Here is an 18023-nt window from a genome sequence, read left to right on the forward strand (position 1 = left end):
ACTGGCTCCTGGGAAGGTTCCCACTGTTCCCCACTTTCAGCATTTGTGTCTAATGGCTCTCACCGTGGTTCAACAGAGTCCCAAAGCCTTAGAAATGGCTTTGAACCCTGTGCAGACTGACAGCTGTGACTCTGTCAGCTGATTGTGTCGATGGTGGCATTATGTGTTGCTGTTTGACATCTTTCAGCCTGTTCACTTTCTCACACGGGTTCTGTAGAAGTTGATGAGTCTGTTGATCCAACAGGTCTTCTAGTAATCAGGCTGAGTGTGTTTGTCAAACTCAGCTTTAGAAACAAATGTGCTTCATCACAGTTCATTCATGATTGAAGCAGAGGGGCAGTTATTTTTGCACACAGCTCAGGTAGGCTGGGATCACCTTTGTGCCTTAATCAATGACATCATCATTTATTTACTTGTGTTATCTTTGTCTAACAGGAACATTTGTGTGATAAAAACAGTCAGAAATGACTGAGTGAAAAGACTTTTTCACACCACTGTGTGTGATCGTTGCCCCTGGGAGAGTTCACTTATCTGCAATGAGAGGTGTGATCAACACGAGTGCACGAGTGTCACATGGCTCACAGCTGTGCATGCAGTGGCAAAAGGCTGAGTGTGCCATCAGTCTGTACTCAGTCCTCACTCTGAGCCTCACATCTTCCTGCTGCTTCATGAGAGCAGAGCTGAACTTCCTGCTGTGGGAGAGACGAGAGGATCCTGGTGCAAGAAGCACAAATGATGCAGTTTGTTTCCTGTTTACACTCAAAGTGACTAAAACCAGATTTATCAAAGTGTCATTTCTCTGAGTCACTGATTGAAACATCAGCTTGTATGAACTGTTCAGTCTGATGGATCCTCTGAAGTGTGTCAGTGAGCTGTTGGAGTAAAGCTTAGTCAGACTTGGACCTGGTTGGTAGTCGTCATAGATCTGGACCACGGCTGGCTTCAGGTCGTCCACTGGGAGCTCCTGGATGATCTCTGTGGTTGATGGTGTGTCCTTTGATAACTGGACGAGACAGAAACAATCGCAGACACAGTTTGTACCAAAGATCATCATCTGGTGTCCCCACTGTGGACGTCTCTGACCTCCTCTAAGGACACCAGAACAGGATCTTCCTTTGGTTCAACACGACTCACCAGGAGGCCACGTTTGAGCTGTGAGGAGATGACATCATCACAGTGATCACATGACGTGTTGGTAGAGTCTAATGACTCACACTCTGGGGAACATCCAGGACCACCATGTTTGTAGTTTTCTCCTTCCCACTGTAGCTGTGTTTGAACAGTGTGTGCACACATGCTCTTCATCACCCACAGTGACTCCACGCTGGTACAGACTCTCCTCTAACCTGTCACATACTTACAGGGATGGATTTCCACAGTCAGTCTGGCTCTGGCAGATCCACCTGTGGGCTCCACCTCTGTGTGGACTTTCACACTGAGAGTGGGGACATCAGCAGGTGTTGGGATGTTGTAGGTGCACAAATCTGGGAAACAACCAATCACAGCTCAGTGCAGCCTGCTGTCACTTTTCTACACCGTGTCACTTTTATATTTATATCTCTATATTTATCTATTTATCTTAATATTTATCATCAATATCTGTGTTTCTCATTTTCTATCAGTGCTTGATGTTTGTTGTGTGTTTGCTGCTCTGACAGCTCAGTTTCCCTCTGGGATGAAGAAAGTTTCTCTGATTCTCATGTAGACACAAAGTCACTTTATTGATTTTTAATTTAGTGTCAAACAGAATTGTACTGTGTGCAGTTCTTACTGTCAGCTCTAATGTTTCTATGAAAACACATTTATTACATGTGAAAATGCTTCTTTAGCGTTTTATAAGTACAAAGAAACAAAGGAAGCCTGTTTGACACCAACCAGGACCTGGTCACATGATGCTGTCACTGAGCTGCACTGAAGCACATGCAGCTTCACCTCCAGCCTGGATTTTCCTGACACGTCCTGCAGCACACTCCCTATTGACCTCATGTGTGAAGTGGGAGAATTCAGGAGTTGTTAAGACTTTTAACAGGAACCTTGTCTATTGCTGTGGGAAAACTCCACCCACACTGAGCAATAAAGGCAACACTCAGGAATAAAGCTGTCACAGACCCGGTTCCGGGAACGCGGGGTCTGTGAGCAGTGTGGACTATTATTATTATTATTATTATTATTATTATTATTATTATTATTATTGTTGTTGTTGTTGTTTGAGGGTTGTGTCTTCTGCACTGCTGCTGTCCAGTGTTCCTTGTTTGTGTGCTCGCAGGTGTGTATGTGTGTGCTCGTGTGTGTGAGGGTGCGGTTGTGACAGGCGCTTTCAGGCCTAGTGGGTGTGGCCCTGCCAGTTGACCGGTCACACCCAAGAATCTCCACACAGACCTGTCGCCGATCAAGTCTCGTCAGAGGAGCTACAAAACAGTATGGCTGAGAGCTCCTTGATGCTGGATCGTTGAGTGACTTCCTGTCAGTCTCAGTATTATGTGCAAGGTTGGTGCCAGTCTGCCATTAGGTTTAGTACTAACAGCTGCCTTTGTCTGCGTGTTTCCCCAGGAGGAATTGCGGAGACCATGAAGCAGCACACGGACAGTACACAGGGAACAGAGACAGAGCACGGAGCACGGGATAAGGGAGAAGACACGGAACAGGAGTTGGGATTGCACTGGTGAATTTATTGTTGTTTGGATCATTACACCACTGTAAATAAACGCACTGCCTTCATCACAAAGTCCTGCATTTTGGGTCTTCAGTCCTCACATCCCCACGGTCTGCGAGGCAGACTGTGACAAAAGCAGCAAAGCATATAAAGATTATCTGCATAGAGTCTCAAGAAGAATGAACTTTGCAGCCACAAATGATATAGTCAACTATCAGAGTTTTACAAAATGACCAGCAGGAGTAAACAGCTGACAGAACTGGAGGCTCTGGAGCTGAACTATGATCATAGAGGAGGAGGATGTCTGAAGATGAAGACCATCTTGAGGTCAATTCGGAATCTCGCAAGTCTGGTTATGAACCAAATGAGGAAACAGTTAAACATATCTCTACAAGCAAGGCAGTCACATAAAAAATGAATTAACAGCAGGTCTGTGGGAGGCAAAGACGTACATTTGTTGCACAGCATCGCTGGAGAGTTCATGTTTTCTTCACAGTAATCAGATTTCATAACTAAGAGACTAGTACTGTCATATAGGCGAGACATAACCTGGCAGCGAATATTATTATTTAATCAAAATAAATTTGAAAAAAATTAATGTAAAAGAAGCATATTTTATATGTAGGACTAAACAAATTTTTATTATACAGTTTTTATTTTCTCTGAGTTTTTCTGATGGACTAAAAATACAGTCTCGGAGTCCAAGTTCAGCATATTTGTTTACAGTGAAAGAGTTTAACGGTGAAAGGAACAGGAACTTATACTTTTTAGTGGTAGCGGAAGAAACCATAAAACTTCCCAGTTACAAAAGGAAGCCAGCCAAATGGGTCCTCCTTCTTAGAAAGTAACTCCAAACCTGGGACCAGATATACTGCAAAGAGTGAAATAGAAGGCAGGTTTCAGTCTCTCATAGAAAAAGTTGACAAATGTTTAAATACTGAGGAACTGAATCCACTGACTATTCTTTGTTAACAATCTGGTGTCAAAGCCCAACACAGACAGAGAGTGAGTGAGAGAAAGTGGACTGAATCAGACTGGGGGACAATGACAATTTTTATGAAACAATAGTAATAAATGATCATTCATCTGTGATTTGTAGAGAAAACCACTGTGTAAAATTTTTAGTAATTGAGTTCATAATTTAAAATACCCCATTAATATTTAAATCTCTTGGTTTCTGACACTTTTGGATTACCTCTACCTGAGACACGAATAAAAGAATACCTGTCTGAACCTGTATGTGGGACAAAGACTAACAGTAATATAACTGTGACTAGAGGAGGGTCACTTCCCCTTTGATTCATTGTGCCTGTGTCCACTTCCTAACACAAGCAGATATTCCTTCATTTTCTGGTTTTAAAGTTGAGTCTGTTGAAAAAATAATGAGCAAAACCTGAAAAATTTTGACATTCTAGCTAATTTACTTACTTTTTTAATAATGTACTTTAATTTAATTTAATTTCAAATCTATTTATTTATTTTGTTTATTGTTGTTTTCATTTTCACCAGGCTTGTTCTTCATTGTTCTAGTTGTCGAATACAGTTGTAATCCCATCATGCATTCATATTGGTGTAAATTGTAATTAAACTTTATTTAAAAAAAGAAGAATGAGAGAAAAAATGGTGATCTGCTTTGTCTGGATACTATCCAACATGTTTAGGCCCCAAATAAACAAAGTTCAGCTGTTACTTCCTACAACACACAGGAAGAAAGAAAGCTTCCTCAAACTCTGAAGAGGAACATTTCTCTAACAGTTTAAACCCACACAGGAAGTCTCTGGGGTTGAGCCACTCTCAGGTCAGGTCAAGAGTGACTCTCATTTCTGGTCATATAAAACAGACACGGATCATCAAATAGACAACCAGTTCTTTTTTAAAAATCACTGGCTGCTCTCACACAGAAAGAACTGAAGTGGATGCAGTGTGTCTCTAAACTGTAAGTACTATTAACAACCTATCCATATGTTTTATCCATAGAGTTATCTGTGCAGGCAAATCACACCGGTCTGAAATAAGAAGAATTGTATTTTTATTCATAAATTTGAGACTGTGGACATCTGAGTTAGCTCATAGGACCTTAGCTACTGCCATATTAGCTTTATGAAGTGAAGCTGTAAGATAAGCGTTTTGTCAGCCCTGTTGCAAAAGGGCTGAAAAAACAAAGGATTTATTTTACTCTCTTCTCTATGAACTGAAGGTAAAGTTAAACTAACAAAGCCCATTTTAGTTCTCCAAGTTAGAGCAAAAAAAACAAAAAAACAAAGTAGCTAGCAGGTAATCGTAACAATGACTAAGAAGGTCTTCAAATGAATTTTAGTAAAACATCCTTTTAAAACTGTAATGTTGTTTAACAGGAACATGGTCATTGAAAGCATCACTGAATGCTGCTGTCTCCTGTGTCTGTACAGAGTTTTTAAAAGAAAACTGAACTCTTCTTCAGTCACATGATGTTCCTCTAGCTGTATCCCAATCCAGCGACCGCACGTTCTGGAGTATGCATTTTGAGACCTATTACGTCACAGCGTCACGGCGACGGTTGTCCCAATCCAAAGTGTACTCCAAATTTGTACTCCAAATGCGCCGTCGATTTCCCCAAATATCAAGCGTGGTCCGGTGCACACTTCGTGGTCCCATATATCCCACAATTCATAGCGCGGCGGTGGGTGTGGATAATTTTGCTGCAGACGGCAGAAGCAGAGCGGCCGAAGAGTGAACTGTCAAAAGTAAGTACTGAATAATATGTAACTTATTTATGTGCGAATGTTTAATAATGAAGAACATTAAAACATTACTGTTGGCCACATGTCGGCAAAGTTATGTGACATTAGTGATGTTTGTACTAACTTGGTTTTAAAGCCTCTACTTCTAAATATATATATGTGTGTAGTCGACCTTAATCTTACAGAGAATGTGATGATTTTATGGATAATTAAAGTCAGTCATATATCCACAAACACAACAAGCTGAAAGTCAGTGATGCTGCTCGGTTTGCAGTCCTGAATATGACGGCACAAGCAGGATTCACTGCACTGTTAATGTTAGCTATGTTATATTGCTGCCTCTGTTCGGTGGTGTCGAGCCAAACGGACTTTAACGTGTGTTTGAACGAGCTGACGGTTCACTCGTTAAGCTGAAAGAAAGATGCTTTAATCACAGGAGTCACACATGTGTCCACTGGACCATCTGGAACTCTTCTTGTTTAGCACTCGTAATAACACAAACACTAAATCCTCCTTCTCTTGTGCTGTTTTGTAGCAGTGTGTACACCTGAGACTGTCACCTGTCTGTCTGTCCTGCACTCTCTCTCTGTTTCTTTCTCTCTGATTGTGGAATAAAAGTATGAACATGTATTTATAAGTTACACTTGTGTTTGAATCCTGCAGCTTATCACACATTTGATTTCCATGTGTGACAACTGCAAGTGTCCAGAGTGAGGACAGACTGAGGGACCCACTGCTGCACATCATCTGTGAGGCTTTGCACCCCTGATGATCCACCAGGACAAACTCAGCAGTGTGTGAGGAAGAGGAGGAGGAAGAGCCAGCAGCAGCTGACAGATGGAGAGAATAGACAGACTGTTCCTGTTTGTGAAGGACTGCTAGGAAAGTTTAACATAACTAATTGTCTGTCCTGAATCAGTCTTATTAGGTAATGTTCAAATAATGTTATCATCCCAGTGTTTTCAGTGTGGGAGAAAGTACTCAGGGCCTTCAAGTTGCACACTATGGAAGGCAGCAACAAGTTTAATATTCAGAAACCTAAAGTATGTATCAGCAGCAGAATGGAGCTAAAAATAAATGTTTGTTTCAGTTCTATGAAGCTTTGAGTATTTTGGATTAGTAGCACTGCTGTGTTTGTTGCATCATATTGCTGTAATTGTTTATATGCTTTATATATTCTGAGGTAAGTTGATCTATAGTGTTACATCATATTCTATAAGGATGTTATGTGTTTGTAGACTTTCTGCCCAGTTTGACCCATTTAGCAGAAGTCAGCCTGTTTAAGGCTCTGATATCTATTCTGTATGACTTAAAGCAGTTATGACATGGTCTGATTTTCTCACCCAATAAAGGAATATTTCATATATCAGTCTGATCTTCATTCTATCAGACACAGTTATCACAGCTCGTACATTTTGTTTTTACACATATATGTAAGCATTGAGCCAAATGTAATAATGCCAAAATACTGAAAGAACAATGTTTGTCTCTGTCAATAGAAAATTGTACTGGTAGTCAGTATAAGCTTTTAATGATATAAGTTTGCATATGATAGAATACTGTATGTTGACCTTTTGATGACTTAGACTGTTGTCCACTACAAGACTGTTTTATAAATTCTTTCTCACAGCGATAATAGCTGAACAAGCAGGAAGAGGAGAGCTGGACACTTTTATCTGCGCTCTCTAACAAGAAGAGGGGCTGCGTCCTTCTGAATCTCACAACACACACGCATACACCTGAACCACTCTTATCTTCACTCCCTACGCACTAACATTCCTCTGCCTATGAATAGACGTATTCACTGTTGTATTACTTTTGTATATAAATAAAGACAAGTGCAAGAACAGAGCGCTGATCACAGGGCCCCCACTCTCTGATGTGAGCGCTCTGTGACCGCCCTTGCAAGTCAAATCTGCAGCGTGTGTGTCTTCACTCTCAGACTCTTAGCTGAAGAAGTGTCTTTAGAATAAATCTCTTGACAGTCTCTTATATATATAATACATCTATATATACACTGTCAAAGATACTTGTCTTTGAGTGAAGATTTAAGGTGATAGGAAATATAAATAACTGCAACTTGAATCTGAAGTAATTTGATTTGAGAGTTCAAACTCAGTGCTGTAATAACTTATAATGATTAATATAACTATAATTGTTAAGTCTAATTGTTGAATGTTGCCATTGTTTTTCTTAAATTTGTACAGTCTTGGTTCAAGCAGTAGGATCAAAGCCATTCCTTTGATCTTGACCACCTCTAACCACTCTTTGCTGGGGGAGGTTTTATTGTAGATACATCCTATCTGAAAGATCTTTCTTGTGTTGTAAGCTTCCTGCTTTTATTATCCTTTTGGTCAGCAGGAGGTCACACAAACGCACACACACACACACACACACACACACACACACACACACACACACACACACACACACACACACATTCTTACTTACGTACAGAAGTTCACACATATACATACAAAGCCTTGTCTTAGAACAACGTGGGCGTTGCTTTGCTGTGATGTGTTTTGTGTGTCTCTCAATAAAAGGCAGCGGGAGGAGGCCGGATTTGGGGTCATTTTCGTGGTGGACACAGACGAGGCCTCCCTTGCAGGTAATCGATCGATCGCTGACTGTCTTGTTTTCTTTCATGATGAATAAGTCTCTAGAACTAGCGGGGCTTGTGGAAATACAGACCCAACAATAATATTGGCCATATCATATTTACACTGACTTTAGTCTCATGAACAACATTAGCTAATTGTTATTTACTAGCTAATCTTAAAATGACTGTTCAGTACAGAAATGAAGCCCAACAATCATGTTTTACAGTCCCGTGGTCTCAGCCTCAGATACTCAACTAATCAAAGTGATGCCATAAAAAAATAAACGAACAAAAATCATTTTTTTCTCCTTTATTTCCGTCAAACAATTATGTATGAAACGTTTCGTATCATGGTTGCTAGTCAACCTGAGCAGCGTGACGGAGGCCAGACCGTCCCATCTTCCCAGTAGGCAAACTACGCGTACTCCGAAGCATGTGGTTGCTGGATTGGGACACAGCCTGAGGCTATGTCCACACTAGCCCAGATAGATTTGAAAACAGCATTTTCGCCTGAAAATGTTCCGCGTCCACACAATCATTTTCAGAGTTGTGATTTTTTCCATTTCGCAAACCTCGCACTTCGGAGTAGTCGCCCCACGTAGTCCGCGAAGTGCGGGTACTCTGAAGCGTGCGGTCCCTGAATTGGGACACAGCTCATGTTTTCAGGTAAAGTTGAGTCTCAGGTGAAGCTGCTCGATAGTGTCAGAAGGACAACTTGTGATTTATGTCACAGCAACTCACAGGTTCAAGTCCAGCCAGAGGGCTGCTTTACTATTGAAACTTTATTAGATATTTGTTTAATCAGCATAATCTGCATGGTTATCTGAAGATAATGTCAACACTTATACACGTGTATGTTTGCTTGAACTGCAGAGTCTCATGGTTCTGGTTTAGAGTTCATTTTGTATTTTTTTTTATTTCTTATATTATATTAAAATTATGCTTTGTTCTGGTGTTGCCATCATTAGTTAAGATTTAATAGTTTATTCTAGTTAATTCTCTCTATAATTTGTGGTTTGTAAGTAGTTTCTTGTCTTCTGTGTCATGTGTTCTTTGTCTGCGTGTTTTATGCGGTCCAACTTGGGTGTCCAGTCTAAGTCTCTCTGTTTCCCTTTTTACTTGGAAGACTCCTGTGTTTCTATGTTCAGTGTGTTTTAGTTTTACTTTCCCTGTCTTGTCATTATGCTCATTTGTTTCAGCTGTTTTCCCCCCATGTGTTTCCACTTCCCTCATTATCCTCCTGTGTGTATTTCACAAATCACAAATCACGAATCACTTTATCGTCACATCACATGTGCAGGTACACTGGTACAGTAGATGCGAGTGAAATTCTTGTGTGCGAGCTTCACGAGCAACAGAGGTGTGCAAAAATACAATAACATAAAACAAGCAAGATATAAGAATGGCTAAATCTGAGAGCAATAAATATATGTACAATATATATGTCACAAACAAGGATGCAGTGGACTCAGGAGCAGACTCAATTGCTCGAACTATGTACAATTTATTGAAAGGTAAAAGGAACTTAAACAGGACTGGGTCTAACAGCAATTATTCGCAGGAACTGAGGGGGGCCCGAGGGCGGCGAAACGGACGTTGAACACAAGGAGAACACGGGCGGGAACTTCTGCAAACACAGGAGAAAGGTTTTACTGAATGGGAAACAATTAAAGGGCAGGGGTGAGTGGTACTAGTGGAGAGTCTTGAGCTTACTTGAAAACACCGGCTATTAGGCAGGGAAGGGGTTGCTGTGGGAGCGTCCCAGGGATGGTTGAGAATGTGGGGAAGCTGGTCCAGGTTCCAAGGTGTCCAGGGGAGTTTGAAATACGGGCTGGAGGGCAGGCTGAGGAGCGGGTCGAAAACAGAACCAGTGCTGCTGATGAATCACGGGTGGTAGCAGGACGAACTGGCGAGGAGTGGCAGGCAGCGCTGGCTTAAAAACCCTCTTAACCGTGGCCCGGAAATTGGAAGCAGGTGATGAGCTGGCCAACTCCACCCCAGGGGATGGACAACAGGAACCTGGACCACACCCGATCAGACACTCCCACGGCATATAACAATATAAGAGTATATGCATTACTGGATGTGTATACTAAATATGTTTTTCTACGTGTGTGTGTGTGTGTGTGTGTGTGTATACATATTTTACAAATTAAATAGAGTAAACAATAAAATAAAATATATAAAATATACAGAGGTTGGTAGTTGGACATGTGCAAAACAGTGGCATTAATGTGCAGTATGGAGTGCATAATGTTGAAGTTCCAGTAGTGAGGGTGAGGTGTCTATGACGTGTTCAGCAGTCTGATGGCCTGGTGGAAAAAGCTGTCTCTCAGTCTGCTGGTACGGGACCGGATGCTGCAGAACCTCCTTCACGATGGAAGTAGTCTGAGCAGTTTATGGCTGGGGTGACTGGAGTCCTTGATGATCCTCCCCGCTTTCCTCAGGCACCGCTTCCTGTAGATGTCCTGGAGGGAGGGAAGCTCACCTCCAATTATCCGTTCAGCACACCGCACTACTCTCTGGAGAGCTTTGCGCTTGTAAGCGGTGCTGTTGCCGTACCAGGTGGTGATGCATCCAGTGAGGATGCTCTCAATGGCACAGCGATAGAAGGTCCTGAGGATGCGGGGGCTCATGCCGAATCTTTTAAGTCTCCTGAGAAAGAAGAGGCACCGCTGCGCCTTCTTCACTGTTTTGTTTTTGTGTCCTGACCACGTAAGATCCTCAGCCAGATGTACACCAAGGAAGCGGAAGCTGCTCACTCTCTCCACAGCGGCACCGTTGATGGTGATGGGGGTGTGTACTTCTCTGCACCTCTGGAAGTCCATTATCAACTCCTTTGTCTTTGCGACGTTCAGGGTGAGATGGTTGTCTTGACACCAGTGGGTCAGGGCGCTGACCTCCTCCGTGTAGGCCGTCTCATCACCGTTGGTGATAAGACCCACCACTGTAGTGTCGTCCGCAAACTTCACAATGATGTTGGAGTTTCTAGTGGCCGTGCAGTCGTAGGTGTGGAGTGAGTACAGGAGAGGGCTCAGTACACACCCCTGTGGAGCACCAGTGTTCAGTGTGATGGGGGATGAAGTGATGCTGCCCAGTCTGACCACTTGGCGTCTGTCAGACAGGAAGTTAAGGATCCAGCTGCACAGGGAGCTGCTCAGTCCCAGATCCTGCAGTTTCCTGTCCAGCTTCGAGGGAACGATGGTATTGAATGCTGAGCTGTAATCTACAAACAGCATTCTCACATACGTGTCTCTCTTCTCCAGGTGTGACAGGGCAGCATGGAGTGTCAGGGCTATGGCATCATCAGTGGACCTGTTGTGGTGGTATACAAATTGTAGAGGGTCCAGTGAGTCGGGTAGTGCAGAGCAGATGAAGTCCCTGACCAGCTTCTCGAAGGATTTACTCACGATGGGGGTCAGGGCTACAGGTCGCCAGTCATTCAATGAGGAGATGGTGGAGGATTTGGGTACAGGGACGATGGTGGCCATTTTGAAGCAGGCTGGGACTACAGACAGAGAGAGGGAAAGGCTGAAGATGTGTGTAAACACTCCAGCCAGCTGAGCCGCGCATGACTTGAGGACGCAGCCAGGAATCCCGTGCGGACCAGTAGCTTTGCGTGCGTTCACCTTCCTGAAGCACTTCCGCACATCCTCCTCAGACACAGTGTGCGCACTGACGTCATCCGCGGTGCACACACTGTCCGGTCTCATGGTGTTCGCTGTGTCGATCTAGCGTAGAATACGTTTAGATCCTCACACAGAGAGGCCGTGGTCTGCGGTGTGCTGGTTTTCCCTCTAAAGTCTGTGATTGTGTTTAGTCCCTGCCACATACTCCGAGGGTTGTCAAACTGTTGCTCTACCCTGTCCCTGTACTCACGTTTGGCTGCTTTGATCGTCTTCCAGAGTTGGTAATGTGCATGTTTGTAGTCCGATGTGTTCGCGGAGGCAAAAGCGGTGCTCTGTGCCGCCAGTGCTGTGTAAACATCTCTTTTAATCCAGGGTTTTTGATTTGGGAAGGATTTAACTGTTCTGGATGGGACGACATCTTCCACGCATTTTCTGATAAATCCGCAGACTGAGTCTGTGTACTCATCAATGTCCCCAGCAGCCACATGAAACATTTCCCAGTCCACATGATCAAAACAGTCCCGCAGCGTAGACTCCGATTGGTCCGACCAACTGTGCACCGCCCTCAGGGTTGGAGCTTCCTGTTTGAGCTTCTGCCTGTAGGCGGGCAGGAGCAGGATGGAGCGGTGATCTGATTGGCCGAATGGGGCTCAGGGGAGGGCTTTGTACGCATCCCGGAAAGAGGTGTAGCAGTGGTCAAGAAGCCGGTCTCCACAAGTGTTGAAATGGATGTGTTGGTGGAGTTTTGATGAAACTTTCTTCAGGTTACCCTTATTAAAGTCCCCGGTCGTGATAAACGCCGCCTCTGGGTGTGCGGGTTCCTCACTGCTGATCGCGCTGTACAGTTCCCTGAGTGCTCGGTCAGTGTCGACTTGTGGGGGAATGTAAACAGCCGTAATAGTCACTGCTGTGAACTCCCTCGGTAGCCAGAATGGCCGGCACTTAACCATCAGGTACTCCAGGTCCGGTGAGCAGAAGGATTTGACCGGGTGCATGTTCGCATAATCACACCAGCTGTTGTTGATCATGAAACACACACCACTGCCTCTGCTTTTCCCAGTAAGATCCTGTGACCTGTCCGCGCAGTGCACAGAGAACCTCGGTAGTTGTATTGCGGAGTCCGGTACCTTATCCGATAGCAAGGTTTCTGTGAGGCAGATCACGTAGCCAGTCCCGGATCTCTCGCTGGAATGAGATCTGTGCCCGCAGCTCGCACAGCTTGTTCTCCAGAGACTGCACGTTATCCAGTAATAAACTGGGTAACGGTGGTCTGTTAGTGCGCCGTCTCAGTCGAACCAGAACGCCAGATCTTCTCCCTCTGCGTCAGCGTTTGCGGCCTCCAGGGCCAGAGAACAAAGGCGTCTCAGGTAAGATGAATGGGGGGCCTGCAAACGGAGGGTCCATGTTGCAAAACATGAACTCCGGAAAGTGATGAGAAAGGCCGTCTTTTATGTCCAGTAAGGTTTGTCGGTCATACACAAGGAGACGTGCTACTCGTGAAAAAAAAAGTAAAAGTAAAATTAAACACAAAAAACAGCTGTTGCTTGGGGGAGCTCGCGACGAGGCTGGCATACTCAGCGCCATCTTGTAAGTTATTTAATTGGTATGTCTTCATTCAGTCTTTGTCACGTCATATGTTGTCCATCCTTATCAATCCATCCATCCATCCATCCATCTTCATCCGCTTTATCCGGGGCCGGGTCACGGGGGCAGCAGCCTAAGTCCGGCCACGAGACGCTGTCCATCCATGTCTTCTCATAGAAATCATAGTCATCACTGCTTTGAGTTTTTATGTTTATGTACATCAGCCGTAAATAAAAGCCACCCTTTTTAAAAAAAAAAAAAAAAAAACAACCCTGCAGTTCCTCCCTCAGCATCTGCTTTTGGGTCAGTTTACAAAATACAGCGAATACCCTGCTGTGACTTTCACGTCAATATACGTGCCTCAAGTGGCCTGTGGGCCACGAGTTTGAAACCCCTCATTTAATTTAAACCAATCTAACCAGTTAACTTGTCACGGTTTGGCAGAGCAAACCGTGGGGATGTGGGGAAAATAGCTCTTCACTGCGAACGGTACGTTTATTTACAGTGCGAAAACAGACAATAAATCCCTGTGCTCTCTCTTCACTCCCATGTCGTGTCTTCCCTAAAAGTCTGTGTCTTTGTGCTCTCCGCTCCCGTGTCTCAGCACTCCCTTTGCTGGCTGCTGGCTGGCGCTCCACACTTCTCCTGGGGAAACAACAGAAGCAGCCGTCAGGACACTTTACAACTGTGGGCATACACACACGAATTTAACTAAGCTGAAGACTAACATGGAGTCTCACGCAATGATACCGCGTCGGTGGAGGCTTCACCACACCATTAAGTAGCTCCCTCCGCGGACGCTGATCAGCTGCAGGTGTGTTGCATCCTCCTTGGGCGTGGCCAGTCATCCACAGGCCTGACGGTGCCTGTAGCCCGGCCTCCTGGCTACAGCCACACACACACACCTCCCTATACATAGACACATGGAACGAAACCCCAGACAGCGGAATAGTGCACACACATACACCAAAAAATAAAAATAATAATTATAAATAATAACAACAACAGTCCACACTGTTCACGTACCCCCGAGTCGGGTCCGTGACATAACTATAAACCAGTTAACCTGGAATACTGGGCATTGTGACTGAAGTAAAGCTGCTCTCTGCCATTTCTACAGCCATGTTGACCTGCTACTTTGTAGGACAGTAGGCAATGGAGGACTTGGAGGCTAAACTCGGCTCTGTGCCACTTTTTTAAGTGAACTTCTAAAAGCTGTCTCAGATGGAGTGGCTCAGATATGACCTCTGCAGCTCTCAGTTGATGTGCACATGAATGATTTGTGTTTCCTCTGCAGGTGAAGGTAGAAAGTGTGTGTGAGCTGATGTGAGCAGCATGGATCAGTGTGAGGACAGAGAGGAGGAGTCCCTCCCTCTAAAAGCACTCTGTGTGGGGAACATGAGAGCCAGACCAAAGCTCAGAGGTGAGATGACCATCTCTAACTGTCCATGACTCTTCTCCATGTCACAACTCAGCACTCACATCACTGCTCCATCGTTATTCACAGAACCCACCTGGACCTCCACCCAGGTCTGTGTCCTTACAGAGTGACGAGTTAAAGAGAGTTGGTTCTTCCCTGCAGAGAGGTAGTGTGTGTGTAAATTTGTTGTAACTCAGTGTTTGTGAATACATCCTCCATCATGTTAATGTCAGCCTTTTCACTCACACTTCTAGTTTGTATGTGAAGTGGCGTGTGCTGAACCATCTCAAGGACCAGAGTTATCTCATCATCAGATAATTGTCATAACTATGATTGTGATGAATTCCTTCTTGTGCCACATTCCTGACTCTAGAGCAGATTTAGAAACTCATGTTAACAGGTGCCAGTATATATGAAAATCTCCATAAAACTAATTTGAATGTTTATCTTATTCTGGAGTCTTTTCCTTTATTTTCCTTATTTGACTTCATAGTTCATGTTTTTAAATAAGTGATGTGTTCTAATGTGATCAGTACAGACATCAGTTGATAAAAAGCTAAATTCTAAAAAAAATTAAGATCTCTTTGGTTCCTTTTGACAGTTTGATCATTTGTATAAGTTCCTCTTTAATTTATATATTAACAGCAGTGTGGAGCTGAAATTCGATTAATTTAAATATGTATTCCCTCAAGAGGCACATCAGATCTACTCATTGATCATTATAATTCAGTATCCAATGTTAATATATAATATAATACATTTATTATAGGCGCCTTCAGACCCTCAAGGTCACCTTACAGTAGCACATAAACAATACCATAAAAAACATTAAAAAAGATGTATATATAGCAAACATGGGTAGATAAAATTAGACATAAACAATCATAAAAGCAAATATAAAAACTGAGCAAGGTAAAATGGCCTAGACAGATCAGGTGTATGCAATTCTGAACAGATGGTTTTGAGTAGTGATTTTAAAAGTGTTAACAGTGTGTGGTCCGTAGAGCAAGTGGAAGTGCATTCCAAAGTCTCGGGGCAGAACAACTAAAGGCTCTGAGTCCCATGGTAGTCAGCGAGCAGTGGAACTGACAGAAGGGAAGCTGAAGAAGAGCGGAGTGTACGAAGGGGTGAGTATGTATGGAGAAGATCGGATAGATATGGAGGAGCGAGGTATGAAGCGCTTTGAAGTGAGAAGCAAGATCTTGAAATTGACACGGAGGTGAATTGGGAGCCAATGGAGCTGTTTAAGAACAGGTGTTATATGTTCAGTGGATCTGGTTCTGGAAATAATACGAGCAGCTGTATTTTGAACCAACTGCAGTTTATGGAGGATTTATGAGATAGACCATAGAGAAGAGAGTTACAGTAATCCAGACGAGATGTGACAAGAGCATTGACAAGTATGGCGGTACTGTGTGATGTGAGTGAGGGACGAAGACGGTTAATATTACGGAGATGAAAGTAGGAAGACCGAGTGATATTATTTATATGTGCTGTGAAGGACAGAGTGCTATCGAGAATGACACAAGACTCTTAACCTGGGGGGAGGTGTGACAACAGAGTTATCAATGGATAATGAAAGACTGGTTGGAACTGTAGTCAGTTTTGATCTGGTGCCTATTAAAATGAATTCTGTTTTATTGCCATTAAGTTTAAGAAAGTTGTGCGTAAACCAGACCTTGATTTCACTTAAACAGTCAGAAATGGATGTAGGTGGGAGAGTAGCTGTGGTTTGGAGATAGGTAGAGCTGGGTGTCATCTGCGTAGCAGTGAAACTGGATGTTATGCTTCCTAAAAAATGTTTTCCCATAATCCAGATTAAACATATAATCTGCTATAATATACTAAATAGTAGATATGATAAGACTATGATTTACATCTGTCTCATGTTTACAGATCAAAGATGGAGGCATCTGTTCAGGAGCAGCTGCTGAACATGTTGGATAATTTGGGAGAAGAGGAGCTGGAACGTTTCCGCTTTTACCTACAGAATGGACCTGGAGGTCATTTCACAACCATCAAAAAGAGCCGACTAGAGAAAGCAAGCAGAATGAGAACAGTGGATCTTATGGTGGAGACATACACTACTGACCATGTGATGGAGTGGTGAAGTGGATTTTAGAGAAGATTAAAAAGGTCAGTCAGAGGAAAAAATAAACATTAAACAGTCAGTACAGTATGCAGACACACATTAACACATTCATAAAATAAACTGTGACAATCTGTTTTAGGCTAAGTTTAATTTTGTCTTTTCTCCTCAAATAATTAGCACAAATGTTATATTACATTATTTTGAAGCCATGCAGGTTTTTATTTTTTAAAAGACGAGCTCATGATTCAAGGCGCACTTTCCTCCAGCAGGCAGTCCCTCTGAACTGGAAGCTTCATTGTGTTTATCAGAAGGTAAGACTTCTGATCTGTTTGTCTGTAGACTTTGATAAGGCAGAAACAAATGAAGCATGACCAATGACCAATGACCAGTGACCAATCAGAGCTCTGTTAGTTCCACATGGCATTCGGTAGTGTCAGCAGTATGCCTAAAGTGTGAGCTCTAATGAGTGAACATGTGTTTGGTCATCTTCATCATCTCTAACTTTATGCCACTGTATGCAACAGAAGTAACCTAAATATTGATATTCTTTAGTCACATCAAGTCAAAAAGAAGACACACAGTTACAGAGCTTTAGGTGATGTTTGAGGGTGAATTGAATGTTTGGAATTCTGAAAAATGTATTAAATGTGACACACCCCCCCCCCCCCCCCCGATCCTGAGTCCTTCTTATGCAGCATAAAGAATTTCAGGCTTTCATCTTTTATAGTATTCATGTTTAAACATTGCTCTAATTTATTGTGAAAAAAAGAAACCGCCTGGAGATCAACTGTCTCTTTCTCAAAAGACTTGAAAGAATTTCATATACCTAAATTTGGATGCACATCCACATTTTGTAGCATTTTTCTTCATGGAACAGAGATGGTTGAGTAAAAGGCCTAATTTGATGTGAGATGAAATGACTCAAATGTCTGAAAAAATTTAAGATAAAGTTATCACAAAGATGCAAAAGAAAATAAAAGAACGTCTTGACACTTTTTAAACTAAGTAATAAACTTATTTGCTGTTTTTAATTCAGTGGTCTTCAAAAGTGTTGGTGTAAACTTAAATCTAAGCTGAAGAAGTTCCAGTGTGTGTTTGAGGGCATCGCTAAAGCAGGAAACCCAACCCTTCTGAATCAGATCTACACAAGCTCTACATCACAGAGGAGGGACTGCAGAGGTAATGATGAACAGAGTCAGACAGATTGAAACAGCATCCAGGAAACCAGACAGACCAGAAACAACAATCAGACAAGAAGACATCTTTAAAGCCCACCTGGAAGAGATGAACCAATCAGAACAGTGCTGACAAAGGGAGTGGCTG

The 18023-nt window shown here is 43.0% G+C and overlaps 1 protein-coding gene across 1 annotated transcript in view; it reads right to left on the reverse strand.

The window, feature by feature from the left end:
* Positions 1 to 1528, reverse strand: part of LOC109200299 (uncharacterized) — a 51055-nt gene extending 49527 nt beyond the window's left edge. The window contains exons 1-2 of the mRNA XM_025904269.1: positions 1135 to 1528; positions 583 to 1003 (exon numbers count right to left, since the gene is read on the reverse strand). Of these exons, the coding sequence (XP_025760054.1) occupies positions 583 to 1003; positions 1135 to 1305 (592 nt within the window). The 5' untranslated portion in view covers positions 1306 to 1528. The remainder of the gene's footprint in view (positions 1 to 582; positions 1004 to 1134) is intronic.
* Between the last annotated feature and the right edge of the window lie 16495 nt (positions 1529 to 18023).

The sequence above is a fragment of the Oreochromis niloticus genome, unplaced genomic scaffold, assembly GCF_001858045.2.
Source record: "Oreochromis niloticus isolate F11D_XX unplaced genomic scaffold, O_niloticus_UMD_NMBU tig00000692_pilon, whole genome shotgun sequence".
NCBI lineage: Eukaryota > Metazoa > Chordata > Actinopteri > Cichliformes > Cichlidae > Oreochromis > Oreochromis niloticus.